Here is a 17,440-nt window from a genome sequence, read left to right on the forward strand (position 1 = left end):
AAAACTTCCATGTGTAAATGCCATTCCGTATGTATAAAGCTTTTTTTAAATTTTCTATTTCGACCAAAGTTTACTCTTCTTCATCTTTGCCAGTTAGCTGACTTACACACTCCAAAAACTGTATATTTGGCTTTGAGATGATTTCTGCCTCCAGGAAATGTTTGGATAACTAAAACTCCAGTCTGCCCTCTTCTCTGCAGCCCCGCGTTGTGATTTAGGCTTTCCGTAACACAGCTTTAAGAGACCATTTAGCTTTCACTCTTCTTCACTGTTTCATCAGGGCCCTTCTCTCAGCAGGCGACGCTTTCACTTTGATTTTGGAGCTGGAATTCTCATTTCACAGTGACCTTCAGAAAAGCTGCAGCAGTCCAAATTTTCCACTGACAACAGAAGTGAAAGGCGGAGTGAATGCCATTTCCTCCAAGGCGTTACTTAAAGCATGTCAGAAGAAACAGCGCGGCGTTTCGCTAAAGCTGCAGCCACGTAGTCCAAGTGGCACTTTATCACTAACAGCAAGTGCCCTGCTCCCGTCACAGGAGCACTAAACCTAGAGCCAAGGTTAGGGACACATGCACGGAACACACTGAGACACCTTTCTAGGCCAAACGTGTGTGTGTGTGTGTGTGTGTGTGTGCGTGCGTGCATGCGTGTGGCGTGCGTGTGCATGTTTTGCTATCTTCCCTCTTATCTTCTGGGAACATCTGAAACCTTTTATCTGACAGACAAACATCACCTGAGTTGATAATCTTCCATTTAAATGGGTTTTGTGAGTGTGTTTGTGTATTTGCTGGTTGTTGTTCACACACACACACACACACACACACACATAAATGCTTGCTTGCATGCAAACACACACACACATAAAGCACCCAGCTAATTTGTGGGTAGCTGTGTCTGTGTCCACTTGAGGTAGAGGGTGGGAGGAAGAGCGCAGATTAGGAGGACTGGGGAGGAATGTCAGTGTCGCACTGCCTCTGCTGTCTCAACTGACCTCTGTGTGTGTGTGTGTGTGTGTGTGTGTGTGTGTGTGTGTGTGTGTGTGTGTTTCCTGTTGTGTTGAAGGTCACCGTACCGAGTGGTGCCTCTGACTGGAGGACAGCTTGCTGGTGAGTCCCAGGAGCTACACACCCACACACACACACACACACACATACACACAAACATATACATTCAAACACACACACACACACACACACACACACACACACACAGAAACATACACAGATATACACACACAAGTTATTACAATAAAAAGAAATGCTAGCTGAATAAAACATTTCCCAATGGTGCAGATTGCGCACACACACACACACACACACACACACACACCTGCTTATGCACAGGGGAAGAGTGTGTCCAGTAGTTTGGAGCAGGGAGGTCCCTGGTTCACATCTCTGACTTAGTCTGAGCAGCAGCCACCAACAACAATAACAAAACAAACTAAAACAAACAAACAAACAAACAAATTCACACAAACAACCAAACAAAAAACTCCAAAGCATTCATTTTATAATGTTATAAATGGAGAGAAATAAGCAAATTTGAGCTTCATAGTGAAGATGGAATCAGCAGATGTTTGGCATTATTACCTGATAAATGACAAACGATTCATCAGTTTTTGAAATTATAATCAATTTCTGTTGACCAGTCACTCCGCTAATCATTTCAGCTCTGCAGACTACCTAGTTCTCCTTCTATGAATTCCAAACAAACCGAAAAAATCAAACTTCCTGTGCAGCAGGGGAGATTTCCTGTTTACATCTACAGTTTGGAACTGTACAAGTGCTTTTCATGGACTGGATACAGGTTGAATCACAAAGGTTTCAGATCATTATTATAAGAACTGTCATGGAACAAACATGTATTGCAGGCAAATCCTAGATCCACTGAAACATAGTTTATTCATGCCCAAAATGTTCTATAGATCATAACATTTATGATATAAATTAATGGTTTAATCATTAATTTACCTGAAAGTTAGCTGGTTTCAAGAAAATATGAAAAATAAATTGGTATTGTTCTGAAAATATAATAGATGGTGTGTGTGTGTGTGTGTGTGTGTTTGGCCACACTACTAGTTCACACTACATGATTTTAGCCCTGATTTTTCACTTACTGACAGTTTTTGGAGCTCAGGCCCAGATCAGAGCGTTCACATATGACACACACACACACAAATACACAAATACAGTATGCATACATACAGTAATACAGTTTCTTTACGGCATTGTGACATTGGCATTTACACAAGGTTTTCAGTATTTGTAACCTTGTGATTCTTGCTGAACCACAATAGGAGCAGGCAGCTACCTGCGTTTTTATTGCAAAAATATTTATTTATCCCCAACTCTCTCTGAAGAACGCAAAATTTCAGCTAATATGTGGGTGACCAGGGGAGACAGTAATAATAACCTACACACTCATGCACATGATCATGCACACACACACCTGCAGACAACCCCCCACCCACCCTCACCCTTCTCACACACCTGCACACACACATAGCTGGGAAACGGTCTGTAAAAAGCAGCTCTCAGATCTCGTTTCCACTCCAGTCCTGCAGTTCAAAGCCATATAAGTCAACAGCCGCTTGTTTTATGGCAGCTTGACATGTTAGCAGCAGTGATGAACTCAGTCACTGTCGGTGTCCTCCTGATTCCTGCTGTCCTGATAAAACTGTCCTCTTGTCTTCACGCTTTTCCCTCTTATCAAAACACACTCATCACATTATTCCACTGATCAGAAGTCTCCCACTGGAGTTTTCCACTTAACTCATGAAAGCGGCGTAAATGGGAAGTAAACAACTGGATTGCTGCATCAGGGGCCATGATCCCAAACACACTGAGGGTGTAAACATCTGGACAATAGCCACCAAATCAATTTGTGGGAGAGATTTTCAGAAGGATGCCTAAAGGAATTCATTTTTTTATTTTGAAGCAGGGTCAGTTTATGGGTCACACGCTGCTCTCTGTCTCTGTGTGTAGTCTGGATGTCAGAACGTGGCCAAGGACAGATGTCGGTGTTTCCTGTGCAACACTGTGGATTGACAGAAAGCTGACATGCACGTTTAATGAGAGCGACGACGCTGGGACGTGATTGTCTGCTTGCTTGCTTGGATGTTAGCAAGCAGTCTCAAAAGTTATGAATATCTGGTTGACAGATTGTTCTTTGCCCAGGGATCAGTTGATTCATTTTTGGTCTTTGCCCAATTTGTTTCCAGCTTTTCATACTGTCGTTTGTTTGCATTGAATTATTCTGGTGCGTTCATGCGCTGGAGGAAAAGTGCGAGAGGCTTCAGAAGAGAGATCACTCCACCTCTCAGTTGCTTCCACACTGAGGCAGATCTATGCACAGTAAACACATTCAGGCATGTTTTTTTGTCCTGTTAACATCGCTCATAACTTGCACTGTTTTCTACAGCATTTTGTTTGCATCTTAAAAAACAAATTTCAATTTTTTTATTAAAAACCAAGAAGAAAAAATGTCAGAACTTCATCCTGGAAACAAAGGTGTTATTTAAAAGTGTTATGATTACAGTGCAGTTAATAAATCCTGACCTGATTCTACTCACATTGTGATTATCCTCCAGGCCAATAATTATTTAAAGGACAAATTTGTATTTGTGTCTTATTATGTATAGTTGTGTGTGTGTGTGTGTGTGTGTGTGTGTGTGTATATTCATAGTTAAAACTGTGAAATCAGGCTTTGCAATCTCCCTCAACATTAGTCTGATGTCACATCATTTCCCATGCTGTCAGAGATTACTGTGTGAACACCTGCTGCGCTCTCAGTTGTTACATTATAGAAATCTTATTTGTAAAACAGTGTTTTTAAACTATAATTTGATCTAAAATGCCCTGTATTTATGTTCCGTGTGCCTCCTCACATGATTAGAGTGTTTGGAAGAAAATTCATCAGTTGGACTGAGTGATTTGAAGATGAGTTGTGAAGGTGAAAGTCAAGACCTGACAGGTTATTGAACCATCATTGTCAGCCCTCTTGGATGCAGCCCAAACCATCAGGAGTACATATGTTCCACATCACCTTAGCTGGTGGCGTCAACACCTGCTTTTAACTAGGAGTATATGTCACACACTCACAAACTCACAATCTTTGTACAATAACTTTTAAAACAAACTAACTTTTAAAACAAGACATGATGGCTCTTGGTCTGAGAGCAAAGCCAGCACGGCTTTGCACTTCAGATTGGTGGCGGTCCAGCTCAGTCTTTCCGGCTCGAGCGGCTTAATCAGTCACAGAGAGGAATTTTTAAGATGCTGTTTTGAGCCTTTGCTGACCTACAACCCCTGATGAAAAAAAATGTAATGTGAGTGACACGGTGTACCAAGTGGTGCCGGCCAACAAGCTCTTTTTTTTCTGCTTTACAAGTTCTCGTAGCTGCGAGTTTATTGGCCCGCTGGGTTGAACTTTGCCCACAACACAGAAGCTTTCAGCCAATGGCAAGACATTGTTGTGTGTCTGGCCTGTTCCCGATGTGTGGGAACAGGAAATAGAAGTGGCTTGTTAACATATCAAGCTGGCAGCCGGTTCCTGTTCACTTCAGACACAACTGCCTGTCATCGCTGGTGAGACCAGAGGGAAGGGGCGGGGGGATTTATCTTTTCTCTCTCTCTCTTCTGGTTCAGCCATCTGTCGCTGCGACCGTCCACCTATCTCTGTTTTTCTCTGTGACCGGTTTACATAACCTGTGTGAGTGTGTGTGAGACAGTATGTGTACATTTACGAGGGCTATCGATATACTTTCAATTGCACTGGGGGTTATAATGAACTGTTCTGCCTGAGTGAGTGCAATCTGTTTACTGTAACCCCCTGTGTGTGTGTGTGGGTATGTGTGTGGGTGCACCCACAGCCTTGCACACTGCATGTGTGTGTGTGAGTATGTAACACGGCTCCATCCCTGCTCTCTCCTCAGATAAAGAGGAACTCTTTCAGAATGTACTGACGCAAGTGGCAGAGCAGTTTTCAAGGTAAGCCGAGCTCTTTAATGTCCTTTACACCGCACTGAACTCGCTATTCCCTCACTGTTTTGTAGGGTCATTTTCACTGCTTTACATGGACATATTACACATTTTGTTGCTTTTATAAAAAAAAAGTCTAGTTTTTTTTCTGTTATATTTCTTGCTTTTCTTTGTTACTGCACAAGTTCTTATTAGTTTCTTTACTTCTGTGCTGTGTATCGTCAGTGTCGGCTGGAGAAATTGCACCATGCAACTTGTCATAAACTGAGAAAAACAGCCTTGTTTGTAACTTGATGCATTCTTGAGGCTGTGCGGTGGGTTTTAAAAGGGTTTTATTACCGTCTTAACTCACGGAGCGGCATATTAATCCTTCGACTGAAGCTAAAATGTGAAGCCAAAACTGGAGTTAACAAGGTTTTCACACAGTAACAGCGATATGTGAGCGCTGGCAGTGAGCGCTGCTATATATGTTGGTGTTGCTGTCTCTTTATTTATCCATCTGTCACTTTTTCTTTTTCCATTTTTCACCCATGAATTTGTTCCTCTCTGCCCTGCCCTTTATCTCATCCGCTTTCATTCTCGTTCTTCTCCTGTCTGAATCTCTGCCTCTCTCCCTCTGTCTTCATGGTAACACTTCCGTCTGTCTCTCCTCCTCTTCTTGTTTCTCTCCATCCCTCTCCGTCTTCCCTTCTGTGTCTCTCTGTCTGCAGAGCATTCAAGATCAACGAGCTGAAGACCGAGGTAACCAACCGTCTGGCCATGTTGGAGAAGCGAGTAGAGCGTAAGTCTGTTGTTGCACGCTCACACAGCGTGGCTCACCAGCCTTCTGTTATCTTTTCACAGCTCTGTCATCAGCTTGTCATGCTCCCAAACAAGAGGCACTTTGGCAGTAGCAGGACTGATTTTTTTTCGACTAGTTTAGGATGCACTTACTAGATCATAAAAGTAGTTGACAATGAATTCATCAGAATGAGAATCAGAATACTTTATTGATCCCCGGGGGGAAATTACTTTTTGTTACAATAACAACTCCCACTCCAAGTGTACAAGTTAAAAGAGCAAATAGTCAAGAAAAATAAAGAAAGGAATATAAATATAAATATAAATATATATAGAATAATAAAAAGAAAGAAGAAATATATGTACAAGTGCAAACATGGACAGGAGTTATTGCACTATAGGTTATATAGGAACTGATCATCTTGGAAGTTATGTATAGCCCCAAAACATACCAGGTTTGAGTCCTTGAATTTCACCAAACAAAACCTTGAAAGTCATTGAAAAATCATTGAATTGCGAACTCAAAGTGGGAACTTTGTGAAATGTGCTATTTAAAATGCTGCTACTTAAGCAAAGTGTGTCTCAAGTCAACATTTGCAACAACAAATATGAAAGAGTGTCTGACTGTCTCCAGGGGAACATCAGTAAGTTGACATGCATCTTCCAACAATTTTGATTGTTAAAAATGAATGCACTGCAAATTGTGCGGCTCATATCATCAAAGCTGTAATATTGTTTTCGGATGGTGAACTTCAGTTAATGTTTAATCTGTGAGTGTTAAATCCTATAATTGTATCTATTCTTATGTCTAAAAATGAAGCTTAATCAGCTAAGAGCTGAAGACTGAACCAGTTAAATGACTGAATCACAGTCAGCTTGTTCTTAAAGTACAGCAGATGTACAAGGAATCTGATGTGGTGAATTGTTTGGACATATTTATTTGGACAGTTATACAACACAGCATTTCCACACTTGGTGCAGGACAAAACATAGCAAGACCTTACATGTACTACAAGACAGTCTTCAGATAAAGACATCACATGTATACATTCAAAAGCTGATTTACAGTAATGGGGGTTGAGGATGTAGCTGTAGTGCAGTGTTGGGATACAGTGGGGAGTATAGGAAAATGAACAGGACCGCATTCACCTCAAATCAGAACCAAAACCAAAATTCCAGACTTAAAGTGCATTCAGAAGAGTCGCATTGAACAGCATCTGAATAGTTGTTAGTAATGATGTTCTACCCACCACCATATGTCATGTCTCATCATGTGTTCACTGCTCCCATGACAAAACACCTTTCATTTCAAATCCTGATTTTTTTTTTTAACATGATGCAGAAAATGCCAAGGATTTTACCTTTGAAAATCCATGTCAACAAGCATAATGTCTCCATTGAAATCTCACAGAGAGGCCAGCAGCTCAGGCACTGAAGTGCTCATTGTTAACGTGTTATTATAAGCTAAATAGACAGTCAATATTCTGTGGCTTGATTGCGGTTTGAATGCTTATTGATTATGGCATTGGTCTGCTATTGTATTCTAGAGAGGCATGCACTCAGCAGATGGAGGCACATGCATGAACATACAGAAACTCAGAGGAGTCACGCCAATATCAGTCACCACTAGCAAAACTAGAAAAGCAAAAATAGAAAACTGCTCAATTGTTATCTATTTATTTATTTGATCTGTGTGCAGCTGCAGTAAGATAAGGCTTTGCAATCATTTCAGCCGAACAGAAGAATAGTGAAGTTTCCGTTGACGATAATAATAATGATATTAAAAATAATCATGATAATAACAATAATTGATGATAATGATTATGAGAAAACTCCTTTCCAGACAACAAACCATAATACTTGAAGGCTAATAAGACAACCAGTAAAAAAAAAAAAAAAAATCTGCAGCACACTCAGCCTCAGAAGCCTCAACTTCTCATGTGTTACAGAAGAATGAAACACACCAACTCATTGGAAATAATGTACATGTGGAAAATAGGTGAATTATTTCCTGTAAGATGTGTTTTGCGAAGGGATTAAAATGCACACTGTGACCTTGATGGTTCTGCGATTGGAGAAAAAGTAATACAGTTGAGCTTCGCAGAGACAAGTTCCTTAAACTCCAGGAGAAATGTCATTATTTACCGGCAGCACAGTAGGACTTCAATCTATCTGTGTACAGTTGCGTGGATATAACTGCATGCCTTGAGTTCCAGCTGGCTGAATGTGTCCAGGTTCCTGGGCTGTTTACGAGGCTGGGATTAGATAAGTCAAAACGGGACATAGGTTACGCGGTCTGGCGGTCCACCTCAACTGGCTTTTGACCTCCAATTATTAGGAATTCTCCTGACCGTTGACCAGATTTCACCCCCTCCAAAGACCTGCACCATCGTGTTCACACTTATACAATATCCTGCAGAAACGCCCTTGACCTTTATGGTTGGCCGTCATCTGTTCCCATTCACTTTTGTGGCCTTTTATCAACTACGAGAAGGAAGTTTGCACCTTGTTCTGAGGTTGAGTGTGCTGCAGTGCTTTTACATAGTCTTTACCTACTTTCTGATAGCATCTCAGCACTTGAAATAGATGTGCCGATTCACCCTGTAATCACAAGATACAGCCAGCTATAAAATACAATCAATAAAGGTGCCGTAATAGGCAGATTACTGCGCTGTATTGGATCATGGGGTTATTTTTAATTTAGGTCTCAGTGTTCTCAACAGGCCAGCTCTCACAGTCATGCCCTGTGGGAACATTTAATCAGTAATCGTTTTGCAATCATTACATCCTTCCTAGTCTGGCTGTGATTAAAGATAAAGGTGAATGCCGCCAAGTTTACGAAGCTGAATATGCAATACAAATGTCCAGTCACTGTTAGGACATGAGCCTCAAAACAATTTAGGTATTTTTGAAGATAGGCTGTATTTCTGACATTATTCTCTAACATTCTGCACAACATACATCAGTTTCATTGGTGCTTTTGTATTGATAAAGTTTGTTGCAGTTCCAAGACCCTATACTGCATTTCATTTGACTTGAGAATCGGGAACACAGGTTTCCATTGTCAGTTGTTTTACCAAGATAAAAACACCAAAAGCTGAAACTTCTCTGGTTTGTCCCTTTTGTGAAAGCAAGCCCCCAGAGAACAGCAGTCAACACAGAACAAATCTTCTGGTCTTCTTAAGTTTATCAATGTAATGAAAGGGATTTTTTACAAGTAGCCATATTGTATTATAATGTCTACTGATGGCGAATTTTAAATTAAAAAAGGAACAAAAGATTTGTTCCATGCTGACATCTGTTCCCTAGGGGGTTGCTTTCAAAGGGACACGGCGAGGGCAAGCGCCCATGTAAACAGCCAGCCAAGTTTCATCTTTTTATCTTTTTTCCTTAAGGAAAAAAAAAATCATATCATATTTCCTTTTCACTTGTTTCTCACTATGAGAGACAGTGTTTGAAAGAAAAATTCACCCTAAAACACTGGTCAAAACACTTGTCATGCTGAGATATTTCCAGCACATCCACATGGAAATAGCAGAAAATATTCCACCAGTCTGAAACATCAAGAGTAATTGTTTGATTTTGGTATCATTCCCTCAGAATCAACCATCACACAGGGAGAAATCCATTATAGAAGAGGCAAAGATATCAATTTCTATTGACAGTAGCATCAGTAGACCAGAATGCAATGCAGCAACAAGTAGGGGGTGCGTGCATGTTTAGGCTACTGTCCAGCTGGACAGTCACACTGTCAAGCTACAGTATATGTCCAATCAAGCACTTTTGATAGAATGACAGTCACAAACCTGTGACAGAACAAAAAAAAAAAAAGAAAAAGAAAAAAAGAAAAAAGAAAATTACACTTCATAGCAAGATATCTCCTGGAATGGACTAAACATTAGAAACTGAAGATATCTAATCTAGAGGATCTGCAGCTAGATTTCCCCTTTAACATCCACCTGTACAGGTTAGACTGTGTTAGAGTATTGGAGTAACTTGTATGAATGCTGAAAGTCAGTGTCATTCCTCTCTATATGCTGTTGCAGGCTGCAACCCTTCATATCATGTGATGTAATGCCGTGACAAAGTTGATTGACGCGTGCTTCCAGGGAGATGACTGTGTGTACTCATGTAGGCAGCGCCCACATACATGTGCTTGCTGGTGGTTCTGCATGTGTGTGGGTTGTGTGTAATACATCATGCCCCTCCCCCCTTCTCCACACACTGAAAAACACCAGACTGGCTGCTGTCACATAAACGTTAACAGGCCACAGCCACTGCTGCTGGCAGCCTGCACACATCTACTTTTGACTCTAATAGCATGTGTTGCGGCAGCAATTTCATAATAGCCTCTTTTACACTGACCCTCTCAGTCACCATGACAACATGACCTCAGCTCACAGCAGTCACCATGGCGATGTCCCCAACTGTACTGTGCTTTCTTTTGAAACAAAGTGATGGTGTGCTGGAACAAGTTTGCAGATAACATTGTCCTCTGTATAAACCTTCCTTACTCTAGTGCCAAGCTTGTCAATTCACAATGCATTGTTGAATCCTTAAAATATCATTGATGCCCACTAGAAAAGCTTCACACAATGTTTGGTCGACACAAGTGCCAATAATGTCTTGTTTCTTTTTTTCATCCCTGAAAAAGTGACATCTTTAAGCGATACCATTTTTCCCCAAGTGGAAGTCCATCTAGTTTCATCTGATATACAGCCGCTCCACACATGCATGTCATGTGCCTGGATACCTGGTTGCTACAGCAACAGTGTGGTGCCCACACAAATCTCTATCCCATCATCACCTTGGTCGCCATGGACACCTATGCTAATAGGACTTTGAGTGTTGTTGGGGGCGACCTATTCAGTTACAACAGAGAGGCTGGGAGAAAAGAGCAAGAGCGAGAGAGAGAGAGAGAGAGAGAGAGAGAGAAAGCCATCAGAAGGCAGATTGTGCATAACAGTGAGTGCATGGAAGATACGTGAGAGTCCAAAGAGTTCTGATAACAGCTGCAGTCTGCGGGGTGTTATTAAAGACGATCTGGCAGAGATACAGAGGAGAGGAGAAACAGCTGTTAATATTAATGCTAGACTTCATACATGCTGCCTGCGGCTGAATGAATACTTTAACGCTTTGACAGCATGGCCTGGATGCCAGCAAATGGTTGCTAGATCTCTCCCTCTCTGCTTTACTGCCTAGCCCCCCTACACACACCTAGCTCTCCTCCTCCCACACACCTCTTCACCCCCTGCCTGCTTTCCCTTTCCATCCTTTCAGTGGATAAAGGGGCACTAAATAAGATTTTTCCTGCCCCATAAATAAGCCAGATATGAACTTTAACATATGTGTGAGCTTTGTAGTGTTGTTGATCAGTTCCAATGACCCTGTAATTACTTGGCCAGCTGCTTTCAAAACATTCTTGCTCTAAGGAGGGCGGTGCCATGAATGTTGCAATACATTTTGCAGTCAAGCCAAAGAAGCAAATGACAAAGCAGTATTATTTTTGCATTGCAATGTACAATGTTTGTGATGAAGCTCCGCTGGAAGTTGTTAGCTCCTCTATCGTCCAATTGTGACTTATTTTTGACGGTTATAGGCCACTGCAAGCTGTGCCAGAAGCCTGTCAACATTGTTGCAATTCCTTAATCGCTGATGAGAGTAATAAAACCTTCAAACAGTTAATCCCCATTTAATTTAATTTAAATCAAATGTTTTAAATTCTTTCTCTCAACAAATTAAAGTTGCATTAAGCAGCAAGTGGTGGCAAGACGTGACTGAAAAAACGTGAACTTTGAACACCATCAGACATAGTGAGCCAAACACTAGCAGACGCTCTCATAACAAAATGTTTATCTAGAATATACAGTGTCAGTGTCTGCCAACCCAGCTGCCGTGTCATACTTTATAGCAGTGGATACACTGCTCACTGTTTAGGAGCCAGTTTGCATTTCACTCTTGAGTTTTATTTTGTCTCTTAGTGGGCAAGTGTTCATACCAAACACCAGAATTTCTTTGGCTAAATAGGGTGAATATATGACATCTGAATTAGTAGATTAGTCACACTCTTCTCTGTACTAGTCTCACTTTGTGATTGAAGCCAATACGACTTGTGCGGCTGTACAGCAGCTTTAATAGTTGGCTCTGTTCCTCTCTCTGCAGTGGAGGGGATGAGGGTGGTGGAGATAGAGAAATGTCGCAGTGACATCAAGAAGCTCCGCGAGGAGATGGTGTCCAGAAACAACAGGTCACAAAACAACAGAAAACACTTTTCTCTGCACACAGTAGCTATGTGAAGTATTCACATTCCATTAGTTTGTGCACATTTTCTCCTGCATGGCATGGAGAGTAAATGGCAGGCACATGCTAATGCTTGTGCACCTACACTAAGGCACTCTGCATGCATGTTCTGCAAGTGTAGCTATATGACACATGGATATAATTTGTAGTAATTTGTTACAGTGTGTTTGTCATTGACAATGTCTCTGCCCACTTTCTAGGACATTGTGTAATTAGTTGTTCATTGTCAGGTTGGGATTTTTTGTTGTTTACATAGAAATCACATCCAAATTGATGTAGTGTTTCTTTATTATGCAGTCAAACAGAAAAGATTTGCAATTAAAAAAAAAAATAGATTTCAGAGCAAAACTATATTATATCAATACTGCAATGACAAAAATAAATAAGTTCATGTAAAATAAATATGTGATTAAAATGCAAATCAAAAACAATTGTTCGCAAATCTCAGAGTTTTGCTTTCTGTTGAGCTGAATCTCATGTGTAGTATGTATTTGCCCGTCTCAGTCGGAGGGACAGCTTGGCAACATCCACAGTGATAATGTAGTAGTACAGCAGCCCTTCTGATCCACACTCCTATCCAGAAGGTGGCGATAATACTGTTACATTATGCCTGTAGATGCTGCTGTCTTACATCTCTCAGCGTAGCTCCTGCCCACAACATTCAGCTTAACAGCAAACAAAACCTTTGGATTCACAAATAAAAGTTTTGAATTTTTAAACAAAACTTTGGATTTGCAAACAAAAGATTTTGATTTGCATTCTCATTACTTTTTTTTTTTTTTTTAACTAACAATAAAACATTATTGAGTTTTGCTCTTTAAATCCCTTTTTTTGATTGCAAACCTATTCTGTTATTATATATAATAAAGAAAAAAAAAAGAAAAAAAAACAATCCAGCCAAATTCTCCTAAGTCATAAAGTGTGACCTCCCTGTTTTTTTCATCAGTCGATTATAATGACTACTGATCTGAGCTCAGGTTTCTAGCTCCTAATTATTAGAGTGCCGTCTCGTACTCTCATGGGAGGGCTGATCCTGGCTCAGGGGGCTGTAGTGACAGATTGTTTTGTTTGAGCCTGCACACTTAGCAGCAAAACGCTGTCACATGAATCCAGTCACTATCACGGCACCATTAATCCTCCTTCTGATGCAAAGATGTGAAGTATTTGTCAAATAACCAGTGTGGACTTTTTGGGATGATCCTGCATCAGTTATACCTGTAAAATGTGTAAACAAAAAGATGACCTTGACAGCACAGTTGTTGCACTAATAGAAGCAGTAGCACTACAAACAGCAGAAGTAAGAGTAATAGTAATCAAAGAAAGATCCATCCTGGCAAAGGTTTCCCTGTCAGTCTGTTTTGTGCTAACTTACAATATTTGTTGTAAGTAAGGTATGAGTAAGGTATTTTTTTTTCCTTTAAAGTTTCAGTCCCATCAGCCTCTTGGCTCACCAGTGCAATGACAAGTTGATTAGAGTCAAATGACACAGTTGCAGTGTATTTGATTGGCATTTCTTTTTTTTTTTGTGCTCCTGTAGTAGTTTCCTGGAAGACAACAAGAAGCTGACCCCTCGCAGAGATGTGCCCTCCTACCCCAAGGTAAGGCTCACTGGACTCTCCCCACCTGACCCTGTTCATGTTGTGGCTCTACCGCAGGCCAGGTAAGCCTCATGTCAGGTGTGCCAAGACACTACAGAGGTCCTGCCCCCCCTGTGCATCCACAAAGGGTTTAGTTATTTACTTAGTTAGTTTCCTTGTTTATTTAGTTCCATGGACTTAACCAGTCAAATTTTAAAAAGTGCTGTCAAAATGTAACTGGCCATTGATACGGTTATTTTTTTAGTCCAAGTGTAGTCCTTTCAGCAGAAGATCTTGCTCAAAAACGGAAGGCTCATCAATTCCTTTGAAATGTGTGTCCTGTGTGTGTGTGTGTGTTTGCAGTACCATCTGTCTAAAGAGACAGTAGAAGCTCTCAGACAGCCCACATTTGATGCTTGGCAGTGGGAGCCTAATGAGGTGAGACAGACTCTCCGTTTGATTCACTTATTAATCATTAATCAACATTAGGTTAATAATAGGTTATTGATTTGTGCATTTATATATTATTGATTAAGTAAGCTATTATCGATAATCAGTAAATTAACAAATATTAATCTATAGATCAACACTGACCCAACTAAAAGTCAAGACACAGTGTTTCTGATTCTGATTGTGAACAAATGAGAGGAATAACAGTATTTGATTAAACTGTGATAGAGAGGGAAATTAAACTCAGTGGCTCACATGAGTTCTTCAGTGGTTTACTGTAGCATACTGTGTGGGAGGCAAGCTAAGAGACCTGTGTTAAGTGGACATTCAAATTCAGCCCTAATTTAGCCAATCTGATCCAAATTAACAAGATTGGCAGCAAAAGTTCCATTTGTTTTCTTTTTAGCATATCAATTTTAAAACAATAAACCTGGCATTCTGATCTGCAGTAGGTGTTGTTGTAGCTAACCCTTACCTATATTCTCTGTGATGTGGTCAAATTAACCAAGAGATCATTTTAACACCAGAAAGAGGATTTGGATGAGTAACCTCACTTCACTGTGCTAGACTTTCCTCACACATGATACACATGTAGTATGTTCCTCATCCATTTCTCTGTTCATGCAGATGCTGAGCTGCCTGGAACACATGTACCATGATCTGGGTTTGGTCAAAGACTTCAACATCAACCCCATCACACTCAAGAGATGGCTGGTAGGGCTCACAAACCAGTTTTCAAAAGATTTTCTAACACTTTTTGACACACATTTTGTTGTCCTCTTACTTGGGTTCAGTTACTGAAACTGTGAGTAAATGTGTTACTAAGTTTGTGTGTAAAGCTATATTATGTTCTTTGCAAGAGCTCATTACTTTTAAACTAGTTAATAGCTAAATAAACATTTTAAACAGCAGACATTTGGACCTGCTACCTGACCTGGACACACACTAGTGCTTCAATCCCGACCTGTCACTGAAAAATATTCTCAAGACTCTGCCGAGCGCACCTGAACTGTCAGAGCTGATGGACCAAATGCAAACTTGACTCGAGGCTGACAGGATTTGGTTTGAGAATTACAAAATCTAGTGTTCAGAAATTTTCATCTCATCACATGATGCATTTTAAACTTTTGCTGTCTCTTTAGAGAGCATTTACAGAAGGCAAACACTCTGAGCCTGCCACCCCAGTTCACTTAGTTCATTGTCCTCATCAGATTATTTGCTTGTAGCTGGCACAACATGCATTTGATACGTCCATGCCATAATGATGGTGTGAACCAATTTACCCACAATACTCTATTTTTTACAATGGGAGGGTTTCAGACAGAGCTACATGATAATGATAATGTTTATTTGCACTGCACGTTTTAATACACAGTGATGCTGCTTTAAAAAAAAGTGGAATGGAAATAAGAGGAGTGGAGTTAGGATTGGATGATTTATAGTTCATTTAGAAAATACTGTGAGATGAATGAAAGATGAGGAGACGAGGAAGAGACACGAGCCAATGGGAAGCCCCCCAGGACCCTGGTTCTGTCAGATTAAATAGAACAGAGCCTTCATTAATGTCATCAGTAACACCGGTGTTTATCTATTTCATGTCAAACTGGCTGCTGCAAGAAAGGTCTGCACTGTTGCACCACTCAGACTTAAAGAATGTCTCAACTTGTAAAGACTTGGTAATGTGTAAACCAGTAACTTTCATATAGCCAATAAGCCACAAGGCACTAAATTGATCTTAACAAGCCCCAAAAGTATCTAAAAGTACTTGCAGACGTCGAGCCTGGGATTCTGTTAACATTTGTGTTTACTGTGTGATCCCCATGATATAAACACGTGTTACTCAGCCCCTCTCTCTCTCCTGGCCTCTCGTTCTGTCCCTCCCTCTCTTCCTCTCTGCAGCTGTGTATTCATGACAACTACAGGAATAATCCCTTCCATAACTTCCGCCACTGTTTCTGCGTCACCCAGATGATGTACAGCATGATCTGCCTGTGCAGCCTGCAGGTAACGAGCAGCTCAACATATCCAATCAGCAACACCGCAGAAGTCCACCAGTGCACTGAGTCCAGACCAGCCAGATCAAAAATCACAACCTGTCATCTGCCACTCACATGATATTGTTTTGTTTAGGAATAAACCAGTTTAGCAATATATTGGCCAATATCTTCTTTTTGTTGAATGTCAGAAATCTCTGTCTGCCCTCTCCGATATCAAAAAGGTCACTGTCTATCTTGTTTTAAAAGGTTTTTGATATAATTTGACAGTGTCTCTGCCATCTTATCTGCATTTATAAAATAGTCAAATTTGAAGATGCTGAATATTTGCACAAAATATTGGCAGCTTCATTTAGAAAAATATCCAAATCATTATTGGTACTAAAAAAAATAACCTATGTTAGTTGAATTCTAGCTGTGTTTACTAATGGAGAAAACAACAGATAGCACTGAAACATAAACACATGGCTCCTCGTACCCAAAGCCCCTTGCAGTGGTGCGAGTCCTGTACAGGCCTGTTCAGCTGGGCGGCTGGGCCTCTGTGTCCTGCTGATTACACCTCTCCTCTCTTCTGTCTTCCTCTGACTCTGTACACTTTTTGTTTATTCACTTTTGTTGTTGTTTTGCTGGTGGGCGTGTGTGTGTGCACAGCGTGGGCGGGTGTTGGAGGTGGTGTGTTTTGAAAAGGAAAATTCCATCCTTGTAAACTGGCAGCTATCATCAATTTGTGATAATCAACACTTTCTATGTGTTATTTTGTGATGAAGTTTCTTTTTTTTTTCTTCTTTTTTTTTAAACTTCATCTCGTCTAACTCTATAGTTAGTGATTTTCTACATTTCTCGGAACACCTCAGTGTAAACTTGTTGCTGTCTTCCAAAAGGAGGTGAAACAGCAGATAAGTGTAGCTCTTGTTCTTTGTAGAGGGACTGAGACCAAAATCTGACACTCAGCACTGATGTTAGAAGAATTTTTGCAATCAAATGTTTTTTTTTTTTTTTTTATGGTTGACCTTTCCTATAAAGCGCTGTTTCCTAAGTACACTGGTGACATAAAAGTCAAAAGTATAGATGCATATTATAGATCTACATCTGTGCAGAATGTGTGAGCAGGCAGCCTCCAGTTGGATTTTGAGGGGCGGAGGGGAAAATTGTGCTGGGAAAAGCGTGTGGACGGGGGAATTGGCGAGCTCAGGGGAGAAGGGATGAGAGGATGAGGAGGAGGCGTGACGAAGGAGAGATGCATGTCTGAAAATGGAAAAGAAGAGCTTCTCCTCCCTTGGAGATGCTCCCTCTCCTGTCTTCCCTCTGTTTTTAGACACAATTATTCACAGGAGGTTTAATTATGGCAGGACTAATGGGT

The 17,440-nt window shown here is 40.7% G+C and overlaps 1 protein-coding gene across 1 annotated transcript in view; it reads left to right on the forward strand.

Moving 5' to 3' along the window:
* Nucleotides 1-17,440, forward strand: part of pde9aa (phosphodiesterase 9aa) — a 34,037-nt gene that overhangs the window by 12,013 nt on the left and 4,584 nt on the right. The window contains exons 4-11 of the mRNA XM_030080778.1: nucleotides 1,063-1,106; nucleotides 4,934-4,988; nucleotides 5,690-5,760; nucleotides 11,922-12,006; nucleotides 13,597-13,657; nucleotides 14,000-14,074; nucleotides 14,714-14,800; nucleotides 15,986-16,090. Of these exons, the coding sequence (XP_029936638.1) occupies nucleotides 1,063-1,106; nucleotides 4,934-4,988; nucleotides 5,690-5,760; nucleotides 11,922-12,006; nucleotides 13,597-13,657; nucleotides 14,000-14,074; nucleotides 14,714-14,800; nucleotides 15,986-16,090 (583 nt within the window). The remainder of the gene's footprint in view (nucleotides 1-1,062; nucleotides 1,107-4,933; nucleotides 4,989-5,689; nucleotides 5,761-11,921; nucleotides 12,007-13,596; nucleotides 13,658-13,999; nucleotides 14,075-14,713; nucleotides 14,801-15,985; nucleotides 16,091-17,440) is intronic.

This window comes from Myripristis murdjan, chromosome 21 (assembly GCF_902150065.1).
Source record: "Myripristis murdjan chromosome 21, fMyrMur1.1, whole genome shotgun sequence".
In the NCBI taxonomy this organism is placed as follows: domain Eukaryota; kingdom Metazoa; phylum Chordata; class Actinopteri; order Holocentriformes; family Holocentridae; genus Myripristis; species Myripristis murdjan.